This window comes from Mobula hypostoma, chromosome 9 (assembly GCF_963921235.1).
Source record: "Mobula hypostoma chromosome 9, sMobHyp1.1, whole genome shotgun sequence".
In the NCBI taxonomy this organism is placed as follows: Eukaryota; Metazoa; Chordata; class Chondrichthyes; order Myliobatiformes; family Myliobatidae; genus Mobula; species Mobula hypostoma.
The window spans coordinates 36683697-36700838 of record NC_086105.1 but is presented as its reverse complement, the minus strand read 5'-3'; the positions used below and the strand labels follow the sequence as shown (position 1 = coordinate 36700838).

At 38.5% G+C, this 17142-nt stretch overlaps 1 protein-coding gene across 5 annotated transcripts in view; it reads right to left on the bottom strand.

The window, feature by feature from the left end:
• Window positions 1–2672: 2672 nt before the first annotated feature.
• The window catches only part of LOC134351640 (peroxisome proliferator-activated receptor alpha-like), a 73342-nt gene continuing 58872 nt past the window's right edge, over window positions 2673–17142 (bottom strand). For all 5 annotated transcript variants that reach the window (XM_063058066.1, XM_063058068.1, XM_063058067.1 and 2 more), the window contains one exon: window positions 2673–7622. In XM_063058066.1, coding sequence (XP_062914136.1) covers window positions 7375–7622 — 248 coding nt within the window. In that variant the 3' untranslated portion in view covers window positions 2673–7374. The remainder of the gene's footprint in view (window positions 7623–17142) is intronic.

The following is a 17142-nucleotide window of genomic DNA, read 5'->3' as shown; positions in this document are numbered from 1 at the left end:
CACCTAATCTGCTGGGACCTTGATTACACAACCATCGTTCCATCCTCCAGAATGGCACCTGACAGACACAGTCACCCAGAGCCTCCAAAGAAGCTGTCTGTGCAATCACAGTAGGACCCTTGCTGACACTGGATAAGTAAGTGTGCAGAGCACAAATATCTGCTCCTGCAGAATAGGGATAAATTCGTACGTGCTGAGTGGTAGTGTCCCTTTCATTGTGGACAAATATGAACCATTCCTTTGCACCTGGAGAGAACTATAAGCTGCTCCTGGAGACCACCTCTTGTCAGACGCGAATGGCAGCCTGCTCATTGACAATATCTATTGCTCCTTCCTCGCATGGATACATATTTTACAGGAACAGAATCAGACCATCCCATCAACTCTACCATGACTGGTTTATTATCCCCCTCGACCTCATTCTCCTGCCTTCTCCGTGTAACCATTAATGCCCTAATTAATCAAGAATCTATCAACCTCTGCCTTAAGTGTACCCGATGACTTGGCTTTGACAGAATTCCACAGACTCACCACCCTCAAAAGAAATTTATCTGATCTAAATGGATGTCCCTCAGTTCTGAGGCTATGCCCTCTAATCTCAGATTCCCCCCAATATCAGGAGGGAGGAGAAGATGGTGGTGCGACGCAGCTCGCAGCAGTCACTCTGGTGGTGATATCTGTTATCTGTCAAGTAGGGTGCCGTGCACAATCCTGATTTGATGGAGACAGATGTGAGAGCACAGAAGAACATCTGGTGAAACTTCTGAAATGCCTGCTTCGCTGCCGCTGCTACTGTGTGATCCAGAACGTCTGGAGGGGAAGGCCCTGAGTTCTCGGCTTTGCTTGTTGTTCGGCTGCCAGGGCGGGGTCAAAGCACTCGGCAGAGGATGGTGCTCAGTGTGCAGTTGGGTGCTTCCAATGGTGCTGCATCAGCAAGTTTGCGGCGCTTTGAGGTTCATGGCAGGGAGAGTTTCTCCCTTCTACCATCTGTGTGAGATGATGGGGCTATCAGGACTTGAGACTTTTTTTTTTACCCTGCCCATGTTCTGCTCTTTATCAAATTACGGTATTGCTTTGCACTGTTGTAACTATGTTATAATTATGTGGTTTTGTCAGTTTTAGTCTTGGTTTGTCCTGTGTTTCTGTGGTATCATTCTGGAGGAACATTGTATCATTTTTTAAAGCATGAATTTCTAAATGACAATAAACGAGGGCTGAGTGTCTTCATAATCTAAAATCTAAATCTAAAATATCGGGGCATCCTCTCCACAACCACTCTATCCAGACCTTTCAATATTCAATAGGTTTCAATGAGATTCCTCATTCTAAACTCCAGTGAGTGCAGGCCTAGAACCATTAAACATTCCTCATACATTAAGCCTATCATTTCATAGAAACATAGAAAATAGGTGCAGGAGTAGGCCATCCGGCCCTTCAAGCCTGCACCGCCATTTATTATGATCATGGCTGATCATCCAACTCAGAACCCCGCCCCAGCCTTCCCTCCATACCCCCTGACCCCTGTAGCCACAAGGGCCATATCTAACTCCCTCTTAAACATAGCCAATGAACTGGCCTCAACAGTTTGCTGTGGCAGAGAATTCCACAGATTCACCACTCTCTGTGTGAAGAAGTTTTTCCTAATCTCAGTCCTAAAAGGCTTCCCCTCTATCCTCAAACTGTGACCCCTCGTTCAGGGATCATTCTCATGAACATCCTCTCCAATGCCTTATAAAGCCCCAGCATTACATCCTGCTTTTGTATTCTACTCCTCTCAAAATGAATAACATCTTCCTTACCACCAACTCAACCAGCAAATTAATCCTGCATGAGGACACCCTAATCCTCGCACCTCTGATTTTTGTATTTTCTCTCATTTACAAAAGTCTGCCATTATCCCTTCTACCAAAGTGCGCAACCATGCATTCACCTTCATTATATTCTATCTGCCACTTCTTTGCCAATTCTCCCAATCTGTCTGTCTTTCTGCAGACACCTTGCTTCAACACTACTTGCCCTTCCACTTAGTATCGTCATAACTTTCACAAAACCATCAATTCCTTTATTCAAATCATTAACATTGTGAAAAGCAGTCCCAACACCGAGCCCTGTGGCACACACAGAGTCACTAGCAGACAACCAATTAAGGACCCCTTTGTTCCCACTCTTTACCTCCTGCCAGTCAGCCAGCTGTTACAAGAATCACTCCTTGTAATAATGAGGCACGGAGAGAATCTGTATTTACCAAAAAGCAACTTTTATTGTCTCAACTAAAAAGCATGTGGGTTCACAAACTAACACACACCCACTAGAATTCCCTGACCCTCCATGAACAGTCAATGAAGCAAAATGGTATTACCCAGGAAAGAAGTCTGTGCCGGCCCGGCTTCCCTCGTAGTCCCGGTCTCCACGTGTCCCTAGGGTCTTCCTTATCGGCAGTGGTTGGTCTCTAGTTTCTGGAGAGTTATCACCGTTACATATTTGGAGCTCCTGACTCTTTTAGTGTTCATCAGTTCAAGAATAGATCTCCATGCATTGGCTTAAGGTCCCCTGATCTACCTCCCTATCATTGTCAAACAAAAGCACCCTGTTCTTTTGTTCTGGCTTTGACTCATTTAAAATTTCTACTATGTAAGTATCAAGCCCATATTTGGATTCCGTAACTTCCATAAAAATGTGACATTTTTACATTCCATTTAAATTCAGTTTTATTGATTTTCAAAAGTGAAGGTACAAACATTTCTTGATTTCAAAGATAAGTTCAGTAAGTTTTACAACACAAGTTTCATTTGTATGTACATCAATCTCTTGCGTTCACACACACAAAATTATCAGAGCTCAAAAAGGCATTATTATGCAATTTATATATTGAAGCACTATCCCTTATTTTTAAGTTACAGAACACATCCGTATATAAATGTTATTGTTGGAAAGGATAAATTTCACCATTTCTATTGACTGCTGTGAAACCTAACCTAGGGATCCTCCTACTGGCAATATTCTCCATGCATTTTCCATGCTTATATATTTTAAACAGTTGCCAGTATAAACATATATTGATTAATTAATGAATATCGTTCATGATAAAGTGCAAAAATAATATTGTTCTGTCTTGGGTCAGTATACCAGTCCAAGGCTGTTTTTCAGAAGCAACGTCCCCCTATATTTACACATCTTCTGCAAGATTTGCTTTAACCTGAGGAAATAAGCAACTTGGACACCTGTGGATGCATTTTTGATACAATATTTTGTAATGTTACTGATAAAAGTTTACAAAAATCATCAGCAATAAAGATTAGAAATTAACCTCTTCTGGCTGTATGAATTCAGGCTTCTGGCACTTGAAAATTTTATTGATTAGGATCTCAAACAAACAACTAACTGAAGTCAAGCAAATAGATGATTTTAAATATCATGACTTTGTTTTTGCATTACTGAGAAAAATAACTAAGTTTCATCATTTTCAAGGTAGATATACCATTGAAAGAAACCAAGCTCACACATTTCTGAGAACATCCATGCTGGAGATTAAATGTATGCAACACAGTCAAACATCAAGACATGAAACTCAAGGCTTACATTCAAACAGAATACAATACTCCGTCAGAACTTATGGATTTTCCTTAATCTTAGAGCCACTGCTGAAAAAGATCCTTTTAAAAATGCCACCTTATCCATTATGCATCATGTTGGAATATCTTGGCAGCAATACAAATCTTCTTGTCAAATGATGTTGCAACACTAAGAACATTCATAAAGTCAGTTTCAAATTGTTTCCTGCCTTAAAAATAGTAAATGTAAGGAAATTTCAAAAAAACAACCAGAAACAAAAAAGTAATCACGGACATAAAAACATTGCCAAGACAACTCTGTACAAACTAAATGTGCTTGTAGGGTTTTATTCAATCTTGAGTGTTCCGACAAAGCTTTAAATTGTACAGATGTTGAACCTGGAATCTGAGAACTATTTTTGTATGAGATTTTGTTGACTATTTCTAACCACTTCTGACTATTTAATGCCACTTATGATTGTAATGTCCATGCGAAACATAAAAAGGAGAAAATCAATACAAGTGTAAAATAACCAAGCACATCAAAATTGAGAGGAGATATTGCTGTTTTTGTTAGTTTATAAATCATTAACTTATTGCTGTGTATAGTATACTAAACAATAGTGGTAGAATATTTTAGTACTTGAATATTACCCCTTTCTGCAATGGAAGCACTTTTGATTTATTATTTAAACTTTCATCAATTTTGCAAAATCAACAAGCACTAAATTTAAAACAGTTCAGTCCCCTTTAATTAACAATTAAGATATTCCATGAATCAAACAAGCAGAGTTGACAGGGTGAATGGCATAAAAATTGGCACACACATAACAGAAATCTAAATTTGCAAACTAAATGTTGCAATTGAATCCCTAAAACTGAAAATTACTGTAATAAAGTACCATTATTAAGAACTTAAAGGTACACCAAAGGACGCTTGGGCATTAGAAATTAATGATTGCATTGTGTTCGTCACATTTGTATAAAACAGGTACCTGATTTGTGTTTGGTTTAGCTTAATTTAAATGTAACAATTAATGAATTAATCATATTTTCAGAGTTAGGAAATTATACTTTCCTAAACTATTAGTACATCTAAAAAGCTCTTTTCATATTTTGTTGCTGACATTGGTTTGCTTTCTCTTTAAAAGAAATATATTAAAAAATCTGAAAAATGATAATGTACCATTGGCACAATAAAACGTAATAAGCAAAAATACAAGAAAGGGCATGAATATTTTGTTGATTTGAATTGGTGCATAAATAACAGCAAAAGGGTAAAAACATTATTTGTTGAAAATTCATATTAAGAAACTGACAGAAGTTTAGTTGGGGAATATAGGTTCTTTAAGCTATGGAAAATTTTACTGAATGAAAACTAAATAGAATGTGAAATTTATCATCCAGTACATTAGGAAAGCATCTGTGTTAAATCTAAATATTAAAACCAAAGGAATAATGGAAAAGAATAGGATATGTATTCAAAACTGGATTCCTGCAGGAATCAAATGAGGTTAAAATTGAAAGTGTTTACCAATTTACCTTAGAAATAAAACTGGACTACATAAACAATAAATTAGGAAAATCAATATTGTTGGATTTATATTTTTCTAACATCATATTATTCTAGTTTTTCTCACCAAGGTTATTGATATTTCACAATCTACATTAATTTTCAGTCTGTTTTCTATAGTTAGGAGTCAAATGGTGAAAGATTGGAATGTCCATATATAAATTCATAAAAGGTACTTAGAAATTGTGTATTTCAAGAAAAGGCAGTTTGTAATGAATGTCATGAAAGTTTCAATAGAAAAGTACTATGCAACAAATGTATAGTTATGGCATACAACAGTTAAAAAAGTGCTCAAGCTCCAAACATGAAGCTGAATTACTATTATTTTGATAAAGCATTTGGCAGTACCATTTGATTTTCTACATGCAAATACACATACTAATTATAGATGTGTTTTTTTTTGTAATAGTTTTAATGGTGGCCAAAGTAAAATTGTGCTTTAGTGTTTCCAAGTATTTACATTTAATCATCAATAAGGGAATCACTGTACAATAGTCAACAATCATGAAGCACTTAGAAAGCCATCTTAGGCATTTCACAACTCCATAACAGTCTTTTTAAAATGTTCAGGGACTCATTTAAAAAAATATTATTACTAGTAATAGCTTTTTTAAAATGAGTCCCTGAACAGTGAAAATAATCTGATTTCCAGAATTGTCAGGACCTCAAACTTATATAATTATAATTTAGACTTTGTTATTTTTGTGTGCTGATTTTTGAGTTGTAATTCATTTTAATGTCAATGTGAATTATACTGCATAAATATAAAATTAGCTTTAAATTTTATTTTAAAAATTGACTATGTAGTTAAGGATTATTTCACAGACTGATCCTACCTTCAAAAATTTGGCTAAAACATTTTATTTCATTTCCTTTATAAAATAACCTTTAGTTACAGCTTTTCTCCCAAGTGCAAAAATAATTTAACAGTTTGAATCTGATGTTAACCACCGAACTAAAAAATCCTGTACTAAATTTGCAGTTGATGGGTAGAACATAAAAATCATGGGTAGTCACCTTTAATAATTTAACTTTGATGAAGATTTTGTTTGGACACCTCAAGGCAGAGATTACACACTAATCTATTTACCAGAGGCATCCATAACCAACATGCTTTTCTACAAAATGTGATCAGTATTCTTTTGTGCTCTATGGTAATCTTAAATTGATTCTTTAATTAGAACTCAAATTCCTCCCCCCCTCCATTTCCACTAATGACCTGAAAGTTGAGAACTTTACACAATTTTGTAAATCACTATTGCAAGAGAACACTATTTTCACTATTTCAAAATCAGGATGAACACCATAAATTTACAAAGATTTTGTATTAAGGGATTTACTTTATGGAATGAAATAACCATAAATGCATCACATAAAATGAAGGCATATGGATTTTTTAAAATGGAGGGGTAGAGGTCTGAAGAACATTGAAATATCACTAGAGTATAGTTTTCAGTTGCAGGTCTGTCTGGAAGATTTTCATTGTTTGGAAATCGGTTTGGACTAAATTGTCAGATTATTAGTATAATAGATATCCTAATGTATGCAGTGTTCAGAAATGTAATCCTTTGTAGTGGTTTTCTCCTTTTCTACACAATCAGAATCTGATTTATTATCACTGACTTATATGATGTGAAAATATAGAAGTATACAATGATAAAAATATTTCACCAATTGTTTAAAATTGTGAATCCTTAAAATTTATTCACAAAGTTTCTGGCTATATAGTTTGAATTATTGAATATAAAAATTAGAAGATGTATATCAAATCTTTGAAAACAAAATGTTGCATGAAATACCAGTACTCTTTCATTCTGCATTTTAATGAGTGCAGTGATTGATACTTATGGAAAATGATCCATTCAGTTTTGAGTTTCATAGTAAATTATTTGATTTTCATCTTGCTGAAACACAATTGATTAGGTTCAATATTTAGGGTAATGAAAATAGATACTTTAGCATTCTTGATAACTTACGGTCATTAACTATAGATTAGTTTATAACAAATCTTCCTTAATTACAAATATCTCAATTATACACTGGATTTATCAATTTAAAAATATACTGTAATCTTGATCAGATGAAATAAACTACATAGTCTCACAAGGCACACCAGCCAATCATGTTAAGCAAACCTGAGAAAAGCACTGAGTAACAATTCTTGGCTAATAAGTAATCCTTGCACTTATTATTCTTAGTAGTGCTTGAAGATTTATAACTTTGAACACTGGTGACAAGCTACATTATTTCTTAATACATATCCCTGTAAATTTCCTGTAGAAGTGGATGTAGAAAAGTGTCTGTCTCAGTCTTTTTAATCTTCTGGACAAGTTGGGCGTGCTCTGTAACCAGCTGGCGGAGATCAGCCATTTTCTGGAGAAGTTTGGGAAATAAGTAGATAGCATCAGGATGATTGCTGTGTAAATGGAGGCGAAGGGCTTGAACAATGCTCTCCTGCATCTGTTCAATCTGTGATATATTAACCAGACCTGGTCGATCTATCAAAAAAACATTAAATATTTAATGCTAGACTCCACATTTTATTTTATAGAGTACAGTATTATAAAACTTCAGCTTCAACTGAGAAGTTAATTTCTCTCCCCCCAGTCATAAAATGCTATAATAATAATAAATTATTTTTTTAACCTCATAGAAGTTCACAACTTCATACAGCCTAAAAATCCTCTAAAATCCCTGTGCACTTCCAATTTTGGCCTTACAGATGAGCCACTTGGTGATTATACTTTCAATTGCCTAAATACCAAATTCTGGAATTTCATCTATTAACCATTCTACCTCTTTAATTCTCTCCATTACAGCTACTGCCAAAGCAAGCCTTTGGTCATTTGTTTGAACATCTTAATATATGGTTTGATGTCATATTTTGTTTGATAGTGTTCTCACAAAGTGTTGGTGGCATTTTACTGGTTAGTAGAGTTATATAAATGCAAATTGTTGTTTGGTGCTCAAGCTAAGTTCATACCTCTCCCATCTCTGCTCAACTTCTGCTTAAACCATTATCCAAGGATTTTGTCAAATCCAGACTCAACTATTTCAATATTCTAATGTAAAATGTAAAACACAGAGATGTGGGAAATTTGAAATAAAATCTAATGTGCTATTCGCATTTTGTCATCATCCTAATGTTCCATGGGCCTACCTCTCATCTCATTGTAATTTTTATTAGAGATGTCAAAAATTTTACTCTTCATCTCTTGGGGCTGATTTACAACAGAGGATACAGCAAATTATTGATTGATCATTTAACACTTGGTATCGGAGAAGATTGTATCAACGACATAAAAGATCTTCTGATATCTTCCAAGTGATATTCTCTGAGCATTCAAAGCTTCATTCATAACAAGGAAACATCCATAGGAGACAGCAATTCCCATATCTAACTGCATTGCAGGAAGTTCATTTGACTGGAAAATTCACATTTCAGTTCTCATAGGATGCTTCAATCTATTTTCAAGATCTCACAAGGATACTTCCAGGAATAAGAATTGGGTATGAAGAGAAACTGGAGATGTTAAAGTTATTTCCCTAGGGATGTAGGAAAGTAACATGACTTGCTGTTAGTTTTCACTTTATAATGTTATTGGGTGGATGGCAGTAAACCCTTTTAATTGGTCAGTGAGATAATAAAGGCACACATAGAATCACTGCAGAATTACAGTACTGTACATATGATTTTTTATAGGACGATAATAGAATATGTAATTTTCATTCATGAATTTTTGTTAAAAATTATACATATGACGATAGTTAATTTTCAACAAAGACATATATTAAAACATCACGGGAAAATATAAAGAATAGATTAAATCAGATCATTCATGCACAGAAGACACGCATGCTTCTCTCACGGCCAACTGCTCTTTTTGCATAGTGATTCTATGATTCTAAATTTCGAGATTGTAGAGGCATTAATCATGAAATATGTAACTTATTATTGAGTGGAATAAAATAATCCTGTAAATATCGATGGTGGTTAAAAGACTAAATGTATATTTAATTGGTAGGAATCCATGGATGAAATTTCTTTTATTAACCAATTTGAGAAAACTTTTTTCTATTGTGTTTTTAATCTTAATGAGGTGGTTATTCATGTCGGGGACTAAACTGTAACTTGTAGCCAAAATTACACACAACTGTTACACATATTACAGAGACCGACTACCATTTAAATCTCATCATCCCCATCTCGTGTGGCGCATCAGAAAGTAGCATAATCAAGAAATTTTTATGAACAGATGAACCCTTACAAATGCAAATACATTACTTAAATACAACATTAAAAATTAAAATATAAAATTTTAATACCCACGTGACAGTGAGTATAGGAATAGAATGAGGTGGAGGATAAATGCGTGGCTGAGGGATTGGAGCAGGGGGCAGGGATTCAGATTTCTGGATCATTGGAACTCTTCTGGGGCAGGTGTGACCTGTACAAAAAGGACCGGTTGCACTTGAATCTGAGGGGGACCAATATCCTGGCAGGGAGGTTTGCTAAGGGTATTGGGGAGAGTTTAAACTAGAATTGCGGGGGGGGTGGGAACCGAACTGAAGTGATGGAGGAAAGGGAGGTTAGCTCACAAATAGAGAAAGCTTGGAGACAGTGCGAAAGGGAGGATAGGTAGGTGATAGCGAAGGGACGCACTCAGACCGATGGTTGTGATGTGTCTATTTTAAAGCGAAGAGTATTATGAATAAAGTGGATGAGCTTAGAGTGTGGATCAGCACTTGGAGCTATGATGTTGTGGCTATTACAGACACTTGGATGGTGCAGGGGCAGGAATGGCTTTAGATGTTTCAGAAAGGAGAGGGAGGGAGGGAGGCAAAAGAGGTGGGGGTGTGGCACTGTTGATCAGAGATAGTGTCACGGCTGCAGAGAAGTAGGAAGCCATGAAGGGGTTGTCTATGGAGTCTCTGTGGGTGGAAGTTAGGAATAGGAAAGGGTCAATAACTCTACTGGGTATTTTTTATAGACCACCCAATAGTAGCAGGGATATCAAGGAGCAGATAGGGAGACAGATTCCGGAAAGGAGTAATAATAACAGGGTTATTGTGGTGGGAGATATTAATTTCCCAAATATTGATTAGCATCTCCCTAGAGTGAGTGGTTTAGATGGGGTGGAGTTTGTTAGGTGTGTTCAGGAAGATTCCATGATACAATATGTAGATAAGCCTACAAGAGGAGAGGCTGTACTTGAGCTGGTATTGGGAAATGAACTTGGTCAGGTGTCAAGTCTCTCAGTGGGAGAGCATTTTGGAGATAGTGATCACAATTCTATCTCATTTACGATAGCATTGGAGAGGGATAGGAACAGACAAGTTAGGGAAATATTTAATTGGAGTAGGGGGAAATATGAGGATATTCGGCAGGAACTTGGAAGCATACAATGGAAACAGATGTTCTCAGGGAAATGTATGGAAGAAATGTGGCAAATGTTCAGGGGATATTTACTTGGGGTTCTGCGCAGATACGTTCCAATGAGACAGAGAAAGGATGGTAGGGTACAGGAACCATGGTGTACAAAGGCTGTTGTAAATCTAGTCAAGAAGAAAAGAAGAGCTTATGAAAGGTTCAAAAAACTAGGTAATGATAGAGATCTAGAAGATTATAAGGCTAGCAGGAAGGAGCTTAAGAATGAAATTAGGAGAGCCAGAAGGGGCCGTGAAAAGGCTTTCACGGACAGGATTAAGGAAAATCCCAAGGAATTCTACAAGTATGTGAAGAGCAAGAGGATAAGACGTAAGAGAATAGGACCAATCAGGTGTGACAGTGGAAAAGTGTGTATGGAACTGGAGGAGATGGTAGAGGGACTTAAGGAATACTTTGCTTCAGTATTCACTATGGAAAAGAATCTTGGCAATTGTAGGGATGACTTGCAGTGGACTGAAAAGCTTGAGAATGTAGATATTAAGAAAGAGGTTGTGCTGGAGCTTTTGGAAAGCATCAAGTTGGATAAGTCACCGGGACCGGACGGGATGTACCCCAGGCTACTGTGGGAAGCGAGGGAGGAGATTGTTGAGCCTTTGGTGATGATCTTTGCATCAATGACCACGGGAAAGTTTCTGGAGGATTGGAGGGTTGCAGATGTTGTTCCCTTATTCAAGAAAGGGACTAGGGGTAGCCCAGGAAATTATAGACCAGTGAGTCTTACTTCAGTGGTTAGTAAGTTGATGGAGAAGATCCTAGGAGACAGGATTTATGAACATTTGGAGAGGCATAATATGATTAGGAATAGTCAGCATGGTTTTGTGAAAGGCAGGTCGTGCCTTACGAGACTGATTGAATTTATTGAGGATGTGACTAAACACACTGATAAAGGTAGAGCAGTAGGTGTAGTGTATATAGATTTCAGCAAGGCATTTGACAAGGTACCCCATGCAAGGCTTATTGAGAAAGTAAGGAGGCATGGCATCCAAGGGGACATTGCTTTGTGGATCCAGAACTGGATTGCCCACAGAAGGAAAAGAGTGGTTGTAGACTGGTCATATTCTGCATGGAGGCCGGTGACCAGTGGTGTGCCTCAGGGATCTGTTCTGGGACCCCTACTCTTTGTGATTATTATAAATGGATGAAGAAGTGGAGGGATGGGTTAGTAAATTTGCTGATGACAAAAAGCTTGGGGGTGTTGTGGACAGTGTGGAGGGATGTCAGAGGTTATAGCGGGACATTGATAGGATGCAAAACTGGGCTGAGAAGTGGCAGATGGAATTCAACCCAGATAAGTGTGAGGTGGTTCATTTTGGTAGGTCAAATATGATGGCAGAATATAGCATTAATGGCAAGACTCTTGGCAGTGTGGAGGATCAGAGGAATCTTGGGGTCTGAGTCCATATCACACTGAAAGCTGCTACGCAGGTTGACTGTATGGTTAAGAAGGCATATGGTGCATTGACCTTCATCAATCGTGGGATTGTGTTTAAGAGACAAGAGGTAATGTTGCAGCTATATAGGACCCTGGTCAGACCCCACTTGGAGTACTGTGCTCAATTCTGGTCGCCTCACTACAGTAAGGACGTGGAAACCATAGAAAGGGTGCAGAGGAGTTTTACAAGGATGTTGCCTGGATTAGGGAGCATGCCTTATGAGAATAGGTTGAATGAACTCGGCCTTTTCTCCTTGGAGCGACGGAGGACGAGAGGTGACCTGAAAGAGGTGTACAAGATAATGAGATGCATTGATCATGTGGATTTTCAGAGGCTTTTTCCCAAGGCTGAAATGGCTAGCACGAGAGGGCAGAGTTTTAAATTGCTTAGAAGTAGGTACATAGGAGATGTCAGGGGTAAGTTTTTAAAGCAGAGAGTGGTGAGTGCGTGGAATGGGCTGCCAGTGGCAGTGGTGGAGGCGGAAAATATAGGGTCTTTTAAGCGACTCCTGGATGGACACATGGAGCTTAGAATTATAGAGGGCTATGGGTAAGCCTAGTTAGTTCTAAGGTAAGGACATGTTCGGCATCGCTTTGTGGGCCGAAGGGCCTGTATTGTGCTGTAGGTTTTCTATGTTTCTAAAATCATTCAACTGACTTTCATGCAAATTGTACATGCTATATATTACTCAGAATATGTAATTCCCTGTGTTTTTAATGTGGTTTGTTTATTAACATTGAATTATATGAAAAGAAATACACATCTCACTATGGATATATCTTTTGAAAAATGTATTTAAAAAACAATTTGGGCATTTCGCATGCTTTCTGCCTCCTTCAACACAACCAGTTTCAGCCTGGCCTTTCTGATCACAGGCATTACTGATCTCTCCCCCAACAACTGTTAAATCCTATCTACTGATTGTCAAGCTACTGAATTGCCAAGCATTCACCCCTTCTGATTTTCAGGAAATGTCTTACAAGAATAGAAGACAAAGGAGAAGTCCATATTATCACTCAAGTCTGCTTTGTCATAGACTAAGATGGCTGATCTGATCTTGGCCTTAGCTCTACTTTCATTTTGACTTTCCATCATCCTTGATGCTCCTATGGTTCAAAATCTACCCATGTCATCCTACTGCCACCATAGCTCCTGAGTAGAGAACTTCAAAGGTTCATAACCATCATGAAAACTCCGTCATCTATGTTTTAAAAAGGAATTTCTTATTTTGAAGCTTTGCTCTGCAGTTCTAGGTTTCCCATGAAGAGAAATGTTCCCTCAGAATCTTGAAGTTTTCAATAACATTACCCTTCATTCTTCTGAACAATTAGTTAAAAATTAAAAAGCAGTCTTTCTTCACTGGACAACCCTTTCATCTCAGAGATGAATCTTCTGAACTTTCTCTGAACTAACTTGATAACTAAGTATACTTACCAGGTGGGGCCTATTGACTACAATATACTTGGTCCTTCAAAATCATTAACAGAACTGTAAATAGTTGAGGATTTAGCAGTGTCCTGTTTCACAACTCATCATCCTGAAAATGACTCTCTTGACTCTGTTTTCTGCTCATTAGCCAGCCCTCTAGCCATACTAACATGCTACCCACAATGCTTATATCTCTGACATTATGCAATGTTCTTCTGTTAGAAACCATAGAAACCATAGAAAAACTACAGCACAGAAAGAGGCCTTTTGGCCCTTCCTGGCTGTGCCGAACCATTTTCTGCCTAGTCCCACTGACCTGCACACGGACCAAATCCCTCCATACACCTCCCATCCATGTATCTGTCCAATTTATTCTTAAATGTTAAAAAAGAACCCACATTTACCACCTTGTCTGGCAGCTCATTCCACACTCCCACCACTCTCTGTGTGAAGAAACCCCCCCTAATGTTCCCTTTAAACTTTCCCCCCCTCACCCTTAACCCACGTCCTCTGGTTTTTTCTCCCCTTGCCTCAGTGGAAAAAGCCTGCTTGCATTCACTCTATCTATACCCATCATAATTTTATATACCTCTATCAAATCTCCCCTCATTCTTCTACGTTCCAGGGAATACAGTCCTAACCTATTCTGTCGAGTCCTGGCAATATCCTTGTAAACCTTCTCTGCACTCTTTCAATCTTATTAATATCCTTCCTGTAACTTGGTGACCAAAACTGAACACAATACTCTAGATTCGGCCTCACCAATGCTTTATACAAACTCATTATAACATTCTAGCTCTTCTACTCAATACTTTGATTAATAAAGGCCAATGTACCAAAAGCTCTCTTTACGACCCTATCTACCTGTGACGCCACTTTTAGGGAATTTTGTATCTGTATTCCCAGATCCCTCTGTTCTACTGCACTCCTCAGTGCCTTACCATTTACCCTGTACCTTGGTTTGTCCTTCCAAATTGCAATACCTCACACTTGTCTGTATTAAACTCCACCTGCCATTTTTCAGCCCATTTTTCCAGCTGGTCCAAATCCCTCTGCAAGCTTTGAAAACCTTCCTCACTGTCCACTACACCTCCAATCTTTGTATCATCAGCAAATTTGCTGATCCAGTTTACCACATTATCATCCAGATCATTGATATAGAAGACAAATAACAATGGACCCAGCACTGATCCCTGTGGCACATCACTAGTCACAGGCCTCCACTCAGAGAAGCAATCCTCTACCACCACTCTTTGGCTTCTTCCATTGAGCCAATGTCTAATCCAATTTACCACCTCTCCATGTATACCCAGCGACTGAATTTTCCTAACTAACCTCCCATGCAGGACCTTGTCAAAGGCCTTACTGAAGTCCATGTAGACAGTATCCACTGCCTTCCCTTCATCCACTTTGCTGGTAACCTCCTTGAAAAACTCCAATAGATTGGGACGGGTTGTTCTCTGGCAAAGATGTGATTGGTAGGTGGGAAGCCTTCAAAGGGGAAATTTTGAGAGTGCAGAGTTTGTATGTTCCTGTCAGGATTAAAGGCAAATTGAATAGGAATAAGGAACCTTGGTTCTCAAGGGATATTGCAACTCTGATAAAGAAGAAGAGGGAGTTGTATGAAATGTATAGGAAACAGGGGGTAAATCAGGTGCTTGAGGAGTATAAGAGGTGCAAGAAAATACTTAAGAAAGAAATCAGGAGGGCTAAAAGAAGACATGAGGTTGCCTTGGCAGTCAAAGTGAAGGATAATCCAAAGAGCTTTTACAAGTATATTAAGAGCGAAAGAATTGTAAGGGATAAAATTGGTCCTCTTGAAGATCAGAGTGGTCGGCTTTGTGCGGAACCAAAGGAAATGGGGGAGAACTTAAATAGGTTTTTTGCGTCTGTATTTACTAAGGAAGCTGGCATGAAATCTATGGAATTGAGCGAATCAAGTAGTGAGACCATGGTAACTGTACAGATTGAAAAGGAGGAGGTGCTTGCTGTCTTGAGGAAAATTAAAGTGGATAAATCCCCGGGACCTGACAGAGTGTTCCCTCGGACCTTGAAGGAGACTAGTGTTGAAATTGCGGGGGCCCTGGCAGAAATATTTAAAATGTCGCTGTCTACGGGTGAAGTGCCGGAGGATTGGAGAGTGGCTCATGTTGTTCCGTTGTTTAAAAAAGAATCGAAAAGTAATCCGGGAAATCATAGGCCGGTGAGTTTAACGTCAGTAGTAGGTAAGTTATTGGAGGGAGTACTAAGAGACAGAATCTACAAGCATTTGGATAGACAGGGGCTTATTAGGGAGAGTCAACATGGCTTTGTAAGTGGTAGGTCACGTTTGACCAATCTGTTGGAGTTTTTCGAGGAGGTTACCAGGAAAGTGGATGAAGGGAAGGCAGTGGATATTGTCTACATGGACTTCAGTAAGGCCTTTGACAAGGTCCTGCATGGGAGGTTAGTTAGGAAAATTCAGTCGCTAGGTATACATGGAGAGATGGTAAATTGGATTAGACATTGGCTCGATGGAAGAAGCCAGAGAGTGGTGGTAGAGAATTGCTTCTCTGAGTGGAGGCCTGTGACTAGTGGTGTGCCACAGGGATCAGTGCTGGGTCCATTGTTATTTGTCATCTATATCAATGATCTGGATGATAATGTGGTAAATTGGATCAGCAAGTTTGCTGATGATACAAATATTGGAGGTGTAGTAGACAGTGAGGAAGGTTTTCAGAGCCTGCAGAGGGACTTGGACCAGCTGGAAAAATGGGCTGAAAAATGGCCGATGGAGTTTAATACTGACAAGTGTGAGGTATTGCACGTTGGAAGGACAAACCAAGGTAGAACATACAGGGTTAATGGTAAGGCACTGAGGAGTGCAGTGGAACAGAGGGATCTGGGAATACAGATACAAAATTCCCTAAAAAGTGTCGTCACAGGTAGATAGGGTCATAAAGAGAGCTTTTGGTACATTGGCCTTTATTAATCAAAGTATTGAGTATAAGAGCTGGAATGTTTTGATGAGGTTGTATAAGGCATTGGTGAGGCCGAATCTGGAGTATTGTGTTCAGTTTTGGTCACCAAATTACAGGAAAGATATAAATAAGGTTGAAAGAGTGCAGAGAAGGTTTACAAGGATGTTGCCTGGACTTGAGAAACTCAGTTACAGAGAAAGGTTGAATAGGTTAGGACTTTATTCCCTGGAGCGTAGAAGAATGAGGGGAGATTTGATAGCGGTATATAAAATTATGAATGGTATAGATAGAGTGAATGCAAGCAGGCTTTTTCCACTGAGGCAAGGGGAGAAAAAAACCAGAGGACATGGGTTAAGGGTGAAGGGGGAAAAGTTTAAAGGGAACATTAGGGGGGGCTTCTTCACACAGAGAGTGGTGGGAGTATGGAATGAGCTGCCAGACGAGGTGGTAAATGCGGGTTCTTTTTTAACATTTAAGAATAAATTGGACAGATATATGGATGGGAGGTGTATGGAGGGATATGGTCCGTGTGCAGGTCAGTGGGACTAGGCAGAAAATGGTTCGGCACAGCCAAGAAGGGCCAAAGGGCCTGTTTCTGTGCTGTAGTTTCTATGGTTCTATGGTTATGGTTCTAGATTGGTCAAACATGACCTACCACGCACAAAGCCATGTTGACTCTCCCTAATAGGTCCCTGTCTATCCAAATGCTTGTAGATTCTGTCTCTTAGTACTCCCTCCAATAACTTAC